Below are 16,532 nucleotides of genomic sequence, written 5' to 3'. Positions count from 1 at the left end.
TGTAGTGGGTCTGTGGGCTATTTGATACTGATTGTATTTTACAACATTGTCTGCTTTGCTTTTTGAAGTCCCTCGGGTGCTCTGGAATGATTCACGCTGGCACCTTGTGGGTTTGCAACCATTCTGTGTTATTAATGAAGGTTTTTATCTCAAACTGCATCTCTCGTCTACAATTTTCAGGCAATTCCATCTGGTGATGAGAGGGAGGGCTTAAAGCACCCGGGCTTGATGCTAAAGTATTCTACTTACAAAAACTTAGCTCAGCTCGCAGCACAGCGTGATGACTTTGAGACGGCCATGGAGTTCTACTTGGAGGTACAGGCATCTCTCCTTCGCACTCACCAGGGCCAGAGTTTCTGCCTCACATGCATTTAATGCTGCAGCAGAGAGGATCCTGGGGTGCTAAGCCACAACACTCAGCCACGAGGAAGGCCGAGGCTTGGTGGGCCGGATCCAGGATTCACCACTCTTACACTAGAGCCTTGTAACCCCAAACTGTTAGTGCAACTTCCAGGTTCCATTGTGGGTACAATTTACACTTGTGTGTGTATGTAAAAATGTACTGTTATATACTGTGTTTTCCAGGCTGTAATGCTAGACTCGACAGACGTCAACCTGTGGTATAAGATTGGGCATGTGGCACTCAGACTGATGCGCCTGCCTCTGGCACGCCATGCCTTTGAAGAAGGACTCACCTGTAATCCAGACCACTGGCCTTGTTTAGATAACCTTATTACAGTTCTTTACACACTCAGAGACTACACAAGTAAGTTGTATTCATTTTGTTTTATTTTTCCAAATAAAGCTCCTTACATCTGTTGGTACAGGCAGCTGCTGGAGTTGCTGTTTTGGATTGCTTGGGTTGGTGTTGCTCACTTTTGGGGTGTTGGGAGGGTGAAAATAGCCTGATAGCTGTTTTGAGATAAGCTGTTGGTAGTTTAGTCATTTCCTATTGAAGGCTAGAGGGTGGATATTGTTCATTACTGTTTTGATATATAAATATATATATATATATACCCCTATAATCCCTATTTTGAAAAAGACTATACAGTGGTACCTCGGGTTAAGAACTTAATTCGTTCCGGAGGTCTGTTCTTAACCTGAAACTGTTCTTAACCTGAAGCACCACTTTAGCTAATGGGGCCTCCCGCTGCCGCTGCACCGCTGCTGCACGATTTCTGTTCTCATCCTGAAGCAAAGTTCTTAACCCGAGGTACTATTTCTGGGTTAGCAGAGTCTGTAACCTGAAGCGTCTGTAACCTGAGGTACCACTGTACAGTAAATCAGTTTACAAATCAAAACATGCACTGTATAAAAAGATGTGAACAAGATCAAACAACAATTCTTAAAACAATAGTCGGACAATAACAGTGTTAACATAGCAAGCCAAAAGAATAATAATTAACCAATAAGGAAAAATGATTCCTTGCATGTTGGTGATAAAGGGAATGGCATCAACACCATAAGGTGAGAAGCCCTCTAAAAAGCCCTTCTTTAACTAAAAACACAAAGTGCCGGGGTCTGGCGGCTCTCAGTTCCTAGGCTAGCTCTACAAAAATTGTGTTTGGCTTACTGATCGGGGTTTGCTGGGAGCAAAACAAACCACAATCCTTGGTTCTGCCCTAACTTTTAAGCCAGGGGCCATGGTTTCTCTCTTCCATGTGTCAGTGTGGTGGGGCAAAGTGGGCACGATTGACTTGTGTTCTCAGTAAGCCATGATTTATGGCTTGCTCTGTGTAACAGAAATGTTTGGTATTGATTTGACGTGTCTGAACATACAGTTTTTACATCTTAAGGAAAAAATAATTTTCAAATAAAACCTGGCAGTGTGTTTGAATATAAACTAAGTCACCATACTTGGTGTGCTTTACTGTTTTATATGCACTCCCCCCCATCAAATATTTTTAGTTCAACACTTTGGGCTACTGGAAAAATGAAATGTGAAATGAAATGATATATTCCTTAGTTCTGTTTACAGACATGCCAAATTGGATCTTAGTGGCACCCACCCTGTGGAACGCCCTCCCATCAGATGTCAAAGAGAAAAATAACTACCAAACTTTTAGAAGACATCTGAAGGCAGCCCTGTTTAGGGAAGCTTTTAATGGTTAATAGGTTATTGTATTTCAGTGTTTTGTTGGAAGCCGCCCAGAGTGGCTGGGTATAAATAATAAATTATTATTATATTATTATTATCCCACCCGCTCCAGGAAGGCCACATCACTGTATACTATCAGAATGCTCCTTTGGGATGCACGTGACTTTCCGATATGGAAAAAAAGAGTTTAGGATGAATTTAATATGTGGCTTTTGTTCCTCCCCTCAGCCTGCTTGTATTTCATCTGCAAAGCTCTGGAGAGGGATTGCCTATACAGCAAAGGGCTGGTCATCAAGGAGAAGATCTTTGAGGAGCAGCCATGCCTCAGGAAGGACTCCTTGAGGATGTTCCTCAAAGGGTGAGTTTCTTCCAAAATTGAAGGTAAAGATTGTTGATGCTTCTGTTTCACATCAGAAGGAATAGTGGCAGAAGCTTCCATTTCAAAGCGAGGACATGCAGCCTCTTTGCCAGTTCCCAGAGGTTTGTTCTGTCCGCAGTTTGTGACCTAAAGCTGCTTCTCCCATATTGGAAAGGCAGAGAGTGCCACAACGAACACACCATTTTGTAGGCATCATGCTGTTGACATGCAGCTTCCAGAGTTGCTGTTGAATGGGTGTCCAAGTATTTAAGCTATTTTACTTTCAGCAGGGTAATTTAAATTTTGCTAAATTTAAAGGAATTTGCCTGGCTGTGAAATGACACGGATCATCTAAACAGCTGCTTTGCTTCTTCTTTTGTTTTTCCAGTGACTTGTCAGTCCACAATGTCAACGTGAGTCCGTCTGAGACTAGAACGATCATCGAGGAAGCTCTGGAGTTGCGCAGGAAGAGGCAGGCACTCTTGGTGCGAAAAAGGGAGCCAGACCTGAAGCTTGTCCAGCCCATCCCGCTTTTCACGTAGGTCTTAACTGGGTGTGAACATATTCTGACAACTGTAGAGCAAACTTAAAGCAATATTTCCTTAATGATTTCTGTGAACAATTGGCTTTTGGTCCCACGTGGAAAATGGCTGCCTTGCTCCCAAACGTTCTCCTTATTTCTGCATGTGGCTTAAAGGCAAGGAGATGGGAGCATTGCCTGCCCTGGCCCCTGGGTGAGAGCTGAGCTTGTGTTTGGTTGTCTGTCATGTGCTGTCCTGCAGGTGGAAGTGTCTCGGGGAGAGCTTACTGGCTATGTATCAACACCTGACCACTTGTGAGCCGCCTCGGCCCAGCCTGGGCAAGAGAATTGACCTCTTGGAGTACCAAGATCTAGACCAGCACTCTGACGTCCCGGCAACTTCCGCTCCCGTCAGTGTTATACAGCCCAACCCCGTCAGCACCAATCCCCAGATGCCTGTGACGGAGCCACTCCTAACATACACACCAGTGACGCCCACCTTTCCCAGTCCAAGTGTTCTGGAATCAGTCAGTCCTGCAGGTGAGGGATGCATTACATGAATATGTTCTCTGGGTGGATGTTGAAGGGTTTTCTGAATCATTGTGCTCTGTTCTTCATGGACCAATTAATAAAGTGGAAGTAGAGCTGGCCTTCTGGTCTTCGGCGGGGAGAAGTAGTAGGATGCTCATGATAGGTTGGCTTGTGCTGTCCATGGTGCAAAGAGAGTCTGGAAGGCAGAAGTGGCAACTGCTAGCCAGTTCCCAGGTGGATGAGCCAAGCTACTCTTCCAGGGGCTTTTGGAGGACATTTGCCTAGAGAATGGGGAGGAGAGATTCTGTGTGGTCATGATGTTGCTGCTGCTATGGAGTGGCTGTTGGTGCAGCAGCCACCTTTTTGGGGAGTGGGGCAAGGTGTCTTCTGGGCTGCCACTGCTCCTCTGGCCCCCCCTACTTGGCTTCTGTGGCAATAAGAATTCTGCCTTCTGCAAATCAGAGTTCAGGGGAGGCCGTCCTGATCAAGTGTGTCCTTGTTGGGGCCAGGAGTTTGATACCTGGACGTTCTCTGGCTCTTCTTAGGGGATGCCTCCGTGGGGGACAGATCAAAGAAAGGGGTGAAGCGGAAGCGAATCCCCGAAGACAGCGGCGAGACAGCCAAGAGGCGGTCGGCTCGGGTGCGGAACACCAAGTGCAAAAAGGAAGAGAAGGTGGACTTCCAGGAGCTGCTGGTGAAATTCCTTCCTTCACGGTGAGGAAGGAAGATTGGTGGTTGTGCTTCTGAAAAAATAGCAGAGAAGCACATGTACACAGACTGGGAGCCTCAATGGCGCCCCTCTGGAGGCTTCACCTAGGGCAAAAGCCCCTCTAGCACAGCTTTGGTTCAGGCCCACCATCTCAGTGGGCTTCTTGCATGGGCTGCTGGAGCAGTACTGTGCTGATTTGGGGTTGGCTGCCTGCCTTCTCCTGGACACAACTTCTCGTGATCCCTGCAATGTTGTCAGCAGTTACAAGGAACTGGTGCTTCCCTCCACTTTGATTGGTGTGTTGCGAAAATAAATCTTGCTTCTGGGAATTGCATGTTGCTTGCAAAGTTGCCATAACAGGAGTGTGTTTTGATGTCTGCCTTGTGAGGGGCTGGCAAGGTCCAGAGCATTGATGCTTTGCTTTGCTCTTTGTTTTGCTTTTCCTGTTAGCCTGAGGAAACCTGACCCAGAAGAAGACGAGGGTCCTTTCAGCAGCTATGAGGTCCAGTCTGAGGCCAAGGAGGAAAATTTCCAGCATGTGGGCACCCACAGGATGCCGTGTGACTCAACAACATGCATGGAGTACGGTAGGGACTTCCCCTGGCTTCTGTGTTTCAGCTGAGGGACTCGCCCCAAAAAGGATTACATTTGAATTCATTAATTTGATCCAATGTTTGGAAGCTGTAGTATAATTTTGTGGTGAAGCCTTTGTCGGATTGGGTGAGCTGCTCTGATGTCACAGAATGTAGGGAGGCTGGGGAGGGGAGAAGTGGTTGCTTCTTTCCATGCACATTGTGTTAACTTTTTTCTTCCAGAGAAGCAGGATGTTCATAACTTCCTCTTGGCTAACTTGAACAACGGGGGCATCCTTGAGTTGATGATGAGGTACCTGAAAGTGATCAGCCTGAAGTTCCTTGTGAAATGGCCGCCGGGCTTGGCTGAGGTTGTGCTGAACATCTACAACAGCTGGAGGAAGCACAGCAGCAGCCTCCCCAATCCGCTGCTAAGGGACTGTCGCAACGAGCACATCAGGGTAAGGAAATACTTCTGGAGGTGACCTCGCTCTGTTGCCACCCAAGCACCACCTCTAAAGGGTACATGTGTGAGAGAGACTTAGTTCCTGTATAGCAGGAGCTGTGTCTGGTAGCCAGAGACATGGTGCCAGACAAGGGCTACGATCCGCAGAGCATGTCTCTGCTTCTTTGCTGTTGTTTTTACCCTACTCTTCAGCTGAAAAGGCTCTCAGGGTGACTTGCATACTGTAAAAAAAAAAGTCTCTCCTCGCAGACTTGCAATCTTAAGAGACACAACACAAAAGGAAAAAGGAATGGAGAGGGAGGAGGAAGAAGACAAAGCCAGGCATCAGTTCTTAAAGCTACATAGTAGTTCTTACAGTGACTGGCTGGGATGGATATAATTCTGGGAGAGGGGAAGCTGGGCACAGCCCTGCTTCCCACTTCTTCCTAAGCCACAGCCTGATGGAATGGAGAGTTTGAGAAAAATCAGTGTAAATCTGCTGTTCACGAGTGGGAGCTTTTCCCAGCCCTTGTTCCCGAGATAGTGTTTAACTGGAGGTGTAGCATCAGAGAATGTTCTATGACTGAGTGATTGGAGGGCAGGAGGATAATGCTTGGCACCCCTTTTCACTGGTTGGGACCTACCCAGAGGTTGATACTTAGGCCATCTGCACACCTTTCCCATGGGAAAAGTATCCTAGGACCTCCACTGGCTCCAGGTTTGTATCTTGAGTGACAGTTGGGAGTAAATCCCTCCACAAACTTTTCCCATCAGGACACACTTAGCTGGCAAGATGCTCACTGCCTGCCCTCTGCTCCCTTTATTTTTAGGATCAAGCTTTCCTTAGGTGTCATGTGATAAAGGTTTGAAGAGCGAGCCAGGGAGCCAGTCGCCTCCTGATGCTTCTTCTCTCTGCAGCAAAATGTCTTTCTGCTGCTGTTTCTGATCTTTCACAAATACTGTAGTCAGCACTGCTTCTTCTCATAAGAAGGGTTTTTCCGCTGGATGTGCAAATTGCAAATGATTCCCCCTCCAATCCCCTGATGTCTTCCTAACGCTCCTCTCTCCACCCCCCCCCCACTTTTGTCTCTGCTCTAGGATATGATGCTGATGAGTCTGTCCTGCATGGAGCTGCAGCTTGACCAGTGGCTGCTGACCAAAGGGAAGAGCTCAATGGGTGAGTGAACACTGGGTGTTAGCAAGTGCTTCTTCCAAGGAAAGGCCCTGCAAACTCCCTCCGGTGAGATACGAGTCCCCACAGGGAACACGTGCCTGAGCTTAGAAGCTGGGCCTGGTAGTCGATCTTGAGGTTTGCACATAGACATTCTCAAGTTGACCTTTTGGCATTGAAGTCAGGTTGGAGGAGACTGGAGAGTCCCCAGCCACTTGGGTCAGATGGACCTGGAGCAGGACAGGGCAGCTTCTGGGCTTTCACTGCTTCATAAGCAAACCCAATGCCTTGCAAAAGAGAAGCAAGTTTTTCTCTATTATGTTTCCTCAATCGGCAGATCTTGGGGTTCTCTGCTCCCAGTGCTGCTGTTTAGACTTTGAGCTGCGAAGAATCTGAGCTCTCAACCTAGAACCTTGTGCTGAAATGTGAAATAAACTGTTTCAGTGTCTCCAAGGAACGGCCCTGCAGGCAGCTCTGTAAACGGGAAGTTTGGCCCGGATTTCCCTGGCAGCCACTTCCTGGGGGATCTGCTCCAGCTCTCCTTTGCCTCTTCTCAGCGAGACCTCTTTGAGGAGGGCTGGCTGGAGTTCGTGGTTCGGGTGTATTGGCTGAAGGCTCGCTTCCTGGCCCTGCAGGTTTGTATTTCGGGGGGTTTTTTTGGGGGGGGGGGACTCCTGGTGCTGCACAGCTTCTGTGGTGTTTGCAGCAGATTACCTAATTAAGCACTACTGGCTTTAGATCTTTAGACACTGGGCACACAGCTTCTTTTCTGTGAGGCTATAGTGGAAATCTGGGTACAAAGGCAGAGTGAGTTTAAAGAAAAACCTTGAGCAAAAGGCTTTGCAAAAAGCAGCTTGTGGTATGGAGTTCCAGGGAGGGGCTGGCTGGGGGAAGGAGAATAGCTGGCAGGCTGCAGTTGAGCATGCTGCTTGCTTTCCCAGGGGGACATGGAGCAGGCCTTGGAGAACTATGACGTCTGCACAGAGATGCTCCAGAGCTCTGCTGCAGTGCAGGCCAAAGCTGGTGACGAGAACGTGGTGATCCGGTTGCCAAATCTCCATGTGGACTCTGTGGTCTCGTTGGAAGAGGTAACACCAGCTGGACGTGGGAACATTTGGGTCACTGCAAGAGGCTGGCTGCACTTGCCTTCCTCGTGAGGATGAACGCGTAGCAGTTATGCCAGGGATGCAAACATGGAAGCAGCCATTACCCCATTACCAAAGTGGGGGTGCGCTTTTTGTGTGTTGAAGGTCCCGGGTTCAGCCCCTCAAGGAAACACCCTCTGCCTGTCAGAGTGGACACTGTTGAGCTAAGTGGGCCACTGGCTCAACTTTGTCTCAGAAAGCTTTGTATAAATGCTTAACTAAACTACCTGTGATTTGTGGTTCTGGTTTGAAAACTGAAATGAAGCAGTCCAGTGTCCTTCAGTTGGGTTTCTGCCTTACTGTCACCTTGGTCCGTTGCTGCCTTCAGAGCAGCTAATTCTGTTGCTTGTGGAACACGTGAGAGAGGATTGCCGCTTGCAACATGCAGTGTGTGACTCTTGCAGATTGAGAAGAACCTCAAGTCCCTGGAGAGATGCCAGTCCCTGGAGGAGATCCAGCGCTTGTACGAGGCCGGCGACTACAAAGCGGTGGTGCGTCTGCTGCGGCCCACCTTGTGTTTCAGCGGATACGGCCGGACGAAGCACCTGGAATTTGTCATCTCCATTCCGGAGAGGCCAGCTCAGCTGCTCCTGCTGCAGGTGGGGTTGTCTGAGGGCAGCAGAGAAGGCCAAACCGGCATAGCCAGCCTTGATGGTTGCAGCAGAGGCTGCCAGGAAACGTCAGCCAGCAAAACAACCAGCAGGTTCACTAGGCTGACTCTGGCGTTACGGTGCTTGTTCCTTTCGCTGTGCGGAGGGGAAAGTGCTCTGGGTGTGCTGCTGTTTGAAGCTGTTTTCAAGGAAATGAACACCCAAGTTGTTGGAAACCATGGGGTTAGGGAAGGCGAGGGAGAGTGCCCTTGTGCTCAAGTCCTGCTTGTGGGTAGCTGGTTGGCCATTGTTAGATAGGGATGCTAGATTAGATGGGCCATTGGCCTGATCCAGCAGGGCTCTTTGTAGGTTCTTGAGGAGTCCTCGGGGTGTTTTCTTGATGGCTTTTATGCAGTGCTTCGTGTTTATCCTGGTCACGTCACACAAATGCAGAGAAACAGAGGGTGTACAGGAACCTGTTGTCCGCACCTTTCGGCCTTTCAGACCCAAGTGCTCTTTGCCACAAGCACCGGTGCCCTCTCCATAGAGAGCCTACATGGGCATGCTTCTCGCTGCCCTTCCATGTACAGATCTAGGAAAGGTTCCCAGCAGCTGTCTTGCAAATGCTCTTGCACATTTTCCTCCAAGGTGTCTCTTCTTTAATGCTCCTCAGGATTCCCTGCTCAAGCTGCAGGACTACCGGCAGTGCTTTGAGTGCTCGGAAGTTGCCCTGAACGAAGCCTTTCAGCAGATGATCAACATGACAGAGGCATCTGCCAAGGAGGAGTGGGTGGCCACTGTCACACAGCTGCTCGCAGGGATCGACTGCTCCCTTTCCTCGGACAGCAGCAGCCTGGAGGAGCTGCCAGCCTTGCAGAGCCTGGTCCGACTGACCAGCAACCTCGTCCAGGTATCCCGCTCTTTGCCTGAGGACCCACATTGCTCCTGGAGAGCAGGAGACCTGCTGGCAGCCTTTCTCTGAGCCATTCGTGACATGAGGGTCTGTTCTGCAGTTGCTGGTGGAAACGTCATTTTAATATATCAAAAGCAGCCAGAGGAGGAGGGTCATTCCCCAGGGGCTCTGAGTACAGAGCATAGGAATGGGAGCCTGCCAGGTCTTAGGAGGGGGGCCAGCTCTGGAAGTCTTCCAGCTCCCAGTGGCAGCTCATAGCCTTGGTTTGGCCCTTAAACTAGTGTTGCCCAACACTTAATAACATAGCACAATGAAAGCAAACAAAGCTGGCGAGAGTAGTGGTTCCCAGCGGGAGTGGGGAAAGGAAGGTACTACATAACCCAGAGCAAAAGCTAAACCCCAAACCCCTTTCTTTGGCTGTAAGAGCAGTTGTAGTTCTTGTCCTCTCAACAGTGTCCGCTAGAAGAAGCAAGAAGGAGAAATACAAAACCAGACTTTTTGTAATGGGTAGTGGCAGAGGGGGAAGGAGAGCAAGAATAGTAGTTCCCTCCTAGGTTAGAGCTCAGCTCCACCCTCTGCTTTGGGGGGGGGCTTTCTTTCTTTCTTTCTTTCTTTCTTTCTTTCTCTCTCTCTCTCTCTCTCTCTCTCTCTCTCTCTCTCCTCAGCCTCTTCTCAAATCTCCAGTTTCCATCCTTACTTGGGTGGCAGCTGAAGGCTCTATGCAGCCTTGGCAGTGTGTGTGTTTAAAGAGCCTTCCACCCTCTCACACATTTTGGCTGCCCCTGTTGACCACTCCTTTCTGCCCTGGCTGCCGCCATGAGTTTCTCTTGGGAGGAGAGGGTTGGCTCAGGGAAGGGTTAGTCTTGCTCAGCGCATGGCTCTGCCAGTATCCCTTTGGAAATGTGGTTTAGTCTTGCTACGTGGCTAAGCGGTTGTCCTACTGCTCTGTTGTGCAGCCAGATTCAGCCCCTGATGAATTTGGAGGGGGGCATGTTTGTGTAAGTGAAGAACATCCCCTATTGTTTTATGAGCCTGAAACCAGCTTGGTCATTCTGGGGCCACTTGGGTGATGACTTGAATGCCTGTCATTAGTATGTTCCCGTTAGAAGAGCTGAATGTTGTCCCCTCTGTGGGTTTAACTTGCCCCACGTCTGTTCCTTGAAACCCCTCCACCCCAGATCATCGACTGCAGCATGGCTGTCCAGGAGGAGCCCAAAGAGCCTTCTGTGTCTTCGGTGCTTCCCTGGATTATTCTTCACAGGATCATTCAGCACGAAGAAGACACCTTCCGCTCCCTCTGCTGCCAACAGGAGGAGCAGCAGCTGCAGAGCCAAAATGAGGAAGGTGGGGAACAACTGTGCCCTCTGCGGTGGGTGGGAAGCGGCTGTGTTCTTCCATGAGAGGTTGAGTTGGGCATTCAGGAAATCTGTGCCTGCCAAAACAAGGCAAAAGGACAGAGCACCAGAATGCATGCAGATCAATGGCAACGTCCCTTGTAGCCTTCCTTGTCAGCCTTGTCACTTGTCACACGGAAGACAAACATATTGTTAGAAGTGGCTCTCTGTAGCAAAACATTGCCTGTGTGCAAGAGCCCTCCAGGTTCTCCCTTCTCAGGCTGGAGGTTGCCTGGAACAAGTGAAAGGGCTGCTGGAACCGGCTAGCCAGTGATTACTTTGGGGTGTGATTCTGGGGCCTTCAAAAAATTTTCTGGGGCAGATGGCCCTTACCCCTTCTTTTTTAACGAGCAGGTGGAATTACTCCAGCCTCCGTTGTTATGCTTCAGAGAGCCCATGGAATGATGTTCACATGTGCACACCAGCATCGTTCCAGAGGCACTCCAGGGTTGGGGGGCGGAGAGGAAGTGTGACGGCAGCCAGAACTCCTGTTGCCATTTCCAAAGCCACCATCTCCTGAGCTGTTTAGTAAAGGGTAGTGGTGGTGTGGAAGTAGAAATTGTTACTGCTGCCATAACAGGTGCTTCTACCACCATCCCCAAATCTCCCCTCCCACTTGGAGAGACCAAAATATTCCTCTCCCCACCCTAACAAAATTGAGTTTTGGGGGTGGAGGTTCCTGCAGAGAAAAATGTTTATTGTGAGACTTCCTTGTTCTGAGCAGACATCAAGTATTTTTGGTGAACATAATAAAACAACTGGGTCTTTCCCTGTATAAGAGAATTGGGGGCTAGTCCAGGGGCCATCAGGTATGGCTGGGCCAGCTGCTTCTTGCCCATTTGACTCATGCACCTCCCATACTAGATCTGCGGCTTTTTGTTTGTCCGACAATTACTTCACATTCATTTTGTCATCAGCAGCTCAGACTCTGGACACTCCTATGCTGCCCTCTTCCCTGATGCTTCTGAACACTGCTCACGAATACCTTGGGAGGAGATCGTGGTGTTGTAACTCAGACGGAGCCCTTCTTAAGTTCTATGTGAGTAGCCCTGCTTGAAATAGCCCAGATTAACCCTCTTCCTCTCCCCACTCTTTGAGAGATCTGTGGACCATGTGGAGAGAGGAAAGTTCCTTCATGTTCTCACCCGCCAAGCAGCACGCTTCCTCCGAGGCTTCTTTAGCCATCCCCTGCCCAGGTGGTAGCCTTGACCTCAGTGAATTTTGTCATTCCAGGTACGGGTGCTGCAAAAAGAGCTTTTGGCCTCTACCTCCGAGGACACCCATCCCTATAAGGAGGAGCTGGAGACGGCTCTGGAGCAATGCTTTTATTGCCTGTATAGCTTCCCCAGCAAAAAGAGCAAGGCTCGGTACCTGGAAGAACATTCCACGCAGCAGGTGAGACTGTCTCAGGTCTCCTTTGGAGAGAAAAGGCAGGATGCTCAATGACAGGCAGGTCTCTCTGCTTCCAGAGATTGGAATCCCACGAGCTGGACATGGAAGGCAGCAGCCCTTGGCTACTCCCCAAGGACATCTTTGTTACCTGCATGGGGGAATGCTGGACTCAGGGTAGACCTTGCCTTCCTTCTCCTCCTCCCAGGTGTGGGGAAGGGCCATTGCAGCTCTGTGGCAGAGCATCTGCATTGCACACAGAAGGTCCTGGGTTCAGGCCAGCAGCATCTCCAGACAGGGCTTGGAGAGAACCCTGCCTGGAAAACCTGGAGGAGCTGCTGCCAGTCAGTGTAGGCATTCCTGGCTTCGATGAACTAGTGGCCTGACTCAAAGAACTGTGGAGCTGGAAGGAACCACAAAGGTCATCTAGTCCAGGAATCCTTTTGCCCAACTTGGGGCTTGAACCCTTGACCCTGAGATTAAGAGCCTCATGCTCTACCAACATGTCCTTTGCCACTCAGCCGCATAAGGCAGCTTACTGTGTTGCTAAGCAGCTGGACTGAGATGTACACTCGAAATCTGACTTAGCTCCTCTTGTTCCCGGCAAGGCCTGATGCATCTCTTGCCTTCTCTCCAAGGTGGATCTGATGTGGGAAGACGCCTTGTTCATGTTTGAATATTTCAAGCCCAAGACCCTTCCTGAATTTGACAGCTACAAAACCAGTACAGTGTCTGCTGACCTGGCCAACCTTCTGAAGAAGATGGCCACCATTGTCCCGCGGACAGACAAGCCTATGCTGAGGATAGAGGAGGTGTCTAGCTACATTGAAGGGGCTCTGAGCAAGGTACAAGCCTCTTGCATCATTTGGGGGGTGATTAAGGGGGAGGGGTGCTGCTGCTGGGGCTCCTGCCTTCCTTCTCGGAGGAGTGGGGGATGCATTTGTCAACAATGAGCCTAGTTTGCTGGTGCATTCAGATACAGGCTATTTGTAACAGAGAAGTGACTTCACTGCCTTGTGGGCATCCAGTAATTGAATTCCATCTTTTTGTAATGTCTGTTCTTTTGTTTAAGCTCTCTCGAAGTCTTATTCTCATGTATTGCTTCCTTTAGAACCTGTATTGGCTCTCTAGAAGCTGTTACACTACAACTGAGATTCCTGCATTGCAGGAGGTTGGACTTGATGACCTTTCGCTCTACAATTCTATGTTTCTATGAACTCCAGTCGTCCCTGAGCCATGCTGGCTGCTAAAGCTGATGGGGAGCTGGAGTCCAATTGCATGTGGAAAGTCGCATATTCCTCACACCTGTATTAGAATAATGTGAGGCCTGAGGATGGCATTCCCTGCTAAGCCAATTGCAGTTTTCTCAACAGTTTTTTTCCTTCCACTGAGCCCCAAGGCTGTGAGGAGTCTCCTTCCACAGGCACATTCAGGTGGTGGCAGCTGCTGCCCATGACAAGCCCAGGCATCCTTATTCTCCCCTTTCTTGCCAGGTGCCAGCTCTCCCTGAGGGTGCCGACTACTCTCCTCCAGTGGTGACAGAGCTGTACTACCTCCTCGCAGATTACCACTTCAAGAACAAGGAACAGTCTAAGGCCATCAAGTTCTACATGCATGACATCTGCATCTGCCCTAACAGGTCAGTTTAGTGAACCCCTGACACCAGATGAGATGCCTGGTCATTCCGTCGTTGGTTCCTGGATGGTGTGTGTGTCATGTAAGGGCCCCTTAAATTTGGGCTGCTTGCATTTTCCCTGTGCCCTGAGCATTGGCACATTGTGGTTGTGTTGGCATCTGCTGCCTTGAAGAGGCACGCATAACCAGTCCCCCCGGTGTGTGTTGTTGTGCCAGAACACATGAACCCTTTTTAATTGCACGAACCTAAATTTAGTGGTATGTGGTTGAATCCCTGCCACAGGATAATGACTGTCATGGAAGTGCTAACTTGTGTGCGTGTGCAGATAAGCTTTCTAAAATCTGAGCACCTGAGCTGAAAAGCTCCCAGCAGTAGCCATGGAGGGAACGCAAGAGCCAGTGGAGGGAGGTGGTCTTTTTTAAATACCCTGATCACAAACTGTTCAGGGCTGCAAAGGTGACTGACGATGGGGTATAATAAACACCTTTAGAAGAAACACAAAAAGGCTGTTGTGATATAACAAAGTGAGATGGTGGAGAGATCAGGACTGAACTTCTCAAGGTGCGGGGGGTTGTTGTGTGCTGTTCTTCTCCCAGGTTTGACTCTTGGGCTGGCATGGCGCTGGCTCGAGCCAGCCGCATCCAAGACAAGCTGAACTCCAACGAGCTGAAGAGCGACGGCCTCATCTGGAAGCACGCCACCCCTGTTCTGAGCTCCTTCAAGCGAGCCCTGGAGATTGACGGCTCCAACCTCTCCCTGTGGATAGAGTACGGCACCATGTCCTATGCCTTGCACTCCTTCGCCTCCAGGCAGCTGAAGCAGTGGAAGTCGGAGCTGCCAGCTGAGGTCGTGCAGCAGGTGAGGGCTTGAGCTGGAGCTTGCAGGCCCCGGCCGGGGTTGGGAAGCGGGGGCTCGCCAGACCCAAAAAGGCAACCACCCCCAGCAGCTCTTGCTGTTGCTGTTGCTGCTGCTGCTGCAAGGCTTGAAGCTCCCTCCCCATGTTTCAGATGGCAGAGCGGCGCGACGGCATGCTGGAGACGGCCAAGCACTGCTTCATTTCAGCGTCTCACTGTGAGGGCGATGGAGACGAGGAGGAGTGGCTGATCCACTACATGCTGGGGAAGATTGCTGAGAAGCAGAAGCAGCCGCCTGTGGTCTACCTCCGTCACTACAAGCAGGCAGGTCATTTCCTGCACGAGGAAGCGGCCAGGTATCCCAAGAAGATCCACTATCATAACCCACCGGAGCTTGCAATGGAGGCCCTGGAGGTAAAAGCAATGAAGCCAGCCAGCCAGGCGTGGCCTTGAAGCAGAACAAAACCCTCGGAGCTCTTGAGGGAAAGGTCCACTGGCACGTTCTGGGCAGGTGTTCTCTATAGCAGCCACTACCTCCCTTTGCATCTGATCCCCCTCTATGAAGGGCGGGTAAGGAGCTCAGAGAGGGAGAGCTAGTGTGGGAGTCACCATTAAAGCATCTGCAGCCTTTGCCCTCCTGACTTTGCCAGGGCTGGAAGGCAACTTGCTTGGAGTGGGGGTTTGGGGGGGCGCGGGCGGGGTTGGATGGAAGGAATACAAAGGATCTGTAGCCTTTCTGGCCCCCTGACATGCCCCTAAACCAGGGAGGAAATTGCGCCAGCTCAAGCGCTGATGTGGTTTCATATGGCTGATTTCTAATGAGAGCTGGGCAGTGACCCCCACCCACCACCGGCCAAGTCTTAGAACTGCAGCTTTAAAGTGTTTTTCAGAAATACAGTCCAAAGGTCAAGCCATTGCTCTTTCTTCCCTCCTTTATTGCTCCATCACTTGTGGCAGCTTCCAAGAACTGCCCCTTTTCCGGCAGGTGGTGAGAGCTTTTCTCCCCAGTTGTCATCTTTTCCAGGAAAGCAGCTTCTTTCTCACAATCCTGCAGAAAGCAACCCTCTTTCTCTTACACTGCCAATAGCAAGCGGGCGTCTTTACATTTAATTATTTGCTATGGATAATAAAGTGGTAAATGGCCAGCTAGGTTTTTTGGGATACATAATATGTTAGGCTGTTGTTGCCCTGCCTTTGTTTCTTCCCCTTAGGTCTATTTTCGGCTTCACGCCTCCATTCTGAAGCTTGTGGGGAAGCCCAACTCTGGGGTGGATGCCGAGATGCTGGTCACGTTTATGAAGGAAGCTGCCGAGGGCCCTTTCGCCAGGGGGGATGAAAAGAACACCCCCAAAATAACTGAAAAGTGAGTGCTGACTTTCTCAGGGTCAGTGGGAGAGCTTCGGTTAAATGGGAGGCTCCATTGCCAGTGCCAAAACGTCTTAAAGTGAACGCATGTATCACAAGCAGGTGGGGCAGTTGCAGCTGCTGCCTGCCATGGCTGGTTGGGCCAGGGAGGCTCTCCAGGCAGAGCCAAAGTGCAACTGCCAGACACTGACAACAGACCTCCTTAGAGGGATTTGAGTGGTAGCCCTCACCCCCTGTAATAGGTGCTACCGTGTGTCAGTACAGCCTCCCTCCCTTCTTTCTCCTCCAGAGAAAAGCTCTGCCTGGTGGATGACGACTCCCACTCCTCTGCCGGGACTGTGCCGGGCCCAGGGACTTCCCTCCCCTCCTCATCCGGTCCAGGTCTGACTTCCCCACCCTACACAGCTACTCCAGTTGACCACGATTACGTCAAATGTAAAAAAAACCGTCAGCAGGCAACACCGGATGGTACAGTCCCTGTTCTCAATACTGCCGGCACAGAGAGGTGCTGTAATCATGGTGGGGGGGGCTCATTTCGGCAGATTTGCTTGCTTCAAGGAGGGCGATGGGGCTGCGGTAACACGGGCAATATTGCAACTCATTATTAACCTCATAAAGGTCGCCACCTCCCATCCAACCTAAATGGGCAAGACAGTTGGATGATCTGTATTCAAGGGTTTTTCGAGGCTCGGTTGAATGCTGTGGGATTCGTAGGCAAATTGTCCTGGGCGCAGTTCTGAAATCCAGACCTCTGCCATTTGGGCAATGGGAGGCAGGTGGCAACCGCGCGAGTGTCATGTTCGCAGTATGAAGTGGAGAGGCTTCAGCTGACAACTTTTCCT

At 50.2% G+C, this 16,532-nt stretch overlaps 1 protein-coding gene across 6 annotated transcripts in view; it reads left to right on the top strand.

Annotated features, from left to right (window-relative positions):
* CABIN1 (calcineurin binding protein 1) overlaps positions 1–16,532 on the top strand; it is a 57,351-nt gene that overhangs the window by 2,621 nt on the left and 38,198 nt on the right. For 2 of the 6 annotated variants that reach the window (XM_083589653.1, XM_083589654.1), the window contains exons 5-26: positions 181–315; positions 586–766; positions 2,327–2,456; positions 2,845–2,994; positions 3,239–3,516; positions 4,053–4,221; positions 4,667–4,803; positions 5,032–5,249; positions 6,332–6,410; positions 6,849–7,039; positions 7,346–7,492; positions 7,954–8,148; positions 8,813–9,049; positions 10,231–10,396; positions 11,367–11,485; positions 11,680–11,841; positions 12,474–12,680; positions 13,329–13,474; positions 14,068–14,329; positions 14,479–14,739; positions 15,537–15,688; positions 15,980–16,158. In XM_083589653.1, the coding sequence (XP_083445779.1) occupies positions 181–315; positions 586–766; positions 2,327–2,456; positions 2,845–2,994; positions 3,239–3,516; positions 4,053–4,221; positions 4,667–4,803; positions 5,032–5,249; positions 6,332–6,410; positions 6,849–7,039; positions 7,346–7,492; positions 7,954–8,148; positions 8,813–9,049; positions 10,231–10,396; positions 11,367–11,485; positions 11,680–11,841; positions 12,474–12,680; positions 13,329–13,474; positions 14,068–14,329; positions 14,479–14,739; positions 15,537–15,688; positions 15,980–16,158 (3,901 nt within the window). Of the gene's footprint in view, positions 1–180; positions 316–585; positions 767–2,326; positions 2,457–2,844; positions 2,995–3,238; positions 3,517–4,052; positions 4,222–4,666; positions 4,804–5,031; positions 5,250–6,331; positions 6,411–6,848; positions 7,040–7,345; positions 7,493–7,953; positions 8,149–8,812; positions 9,050–10,230; positions 10,397–11,363; positions 11,486–11,679; positions 11,842–12,473; positions 12,681–13,328; positions 13,475–14,067; positions 14,330–14,478; positions 14,740–15,536; positions 15,689–15,979; positions 16,159–16,532 lie in introns of all 6 variants that reach the window. The other 4 variants (XM_083589651.1, XM_083589652.1, XM_083589656.1 and 1 more) reach the window with 3 other exon arrangements.

This window comes from Podarcis filfolensis (genome assembly GCF_964270895.1).
Source record: "Podarcis filfolensis genome assembly, chromosome: 16".
In the NCBI taxonomy this organism is placed as follows: Eukaryota; Metazoa; Chordata; class Lepidosauria; order Squamata; family Lacertidae; genus Podarcis; species Podarcis filfolensis.
The sequence above is the reverse complement of the archived record's forward strand: the minus strand, read 5'-3'. Positions and strand labels throughout refer to the sequence as shown.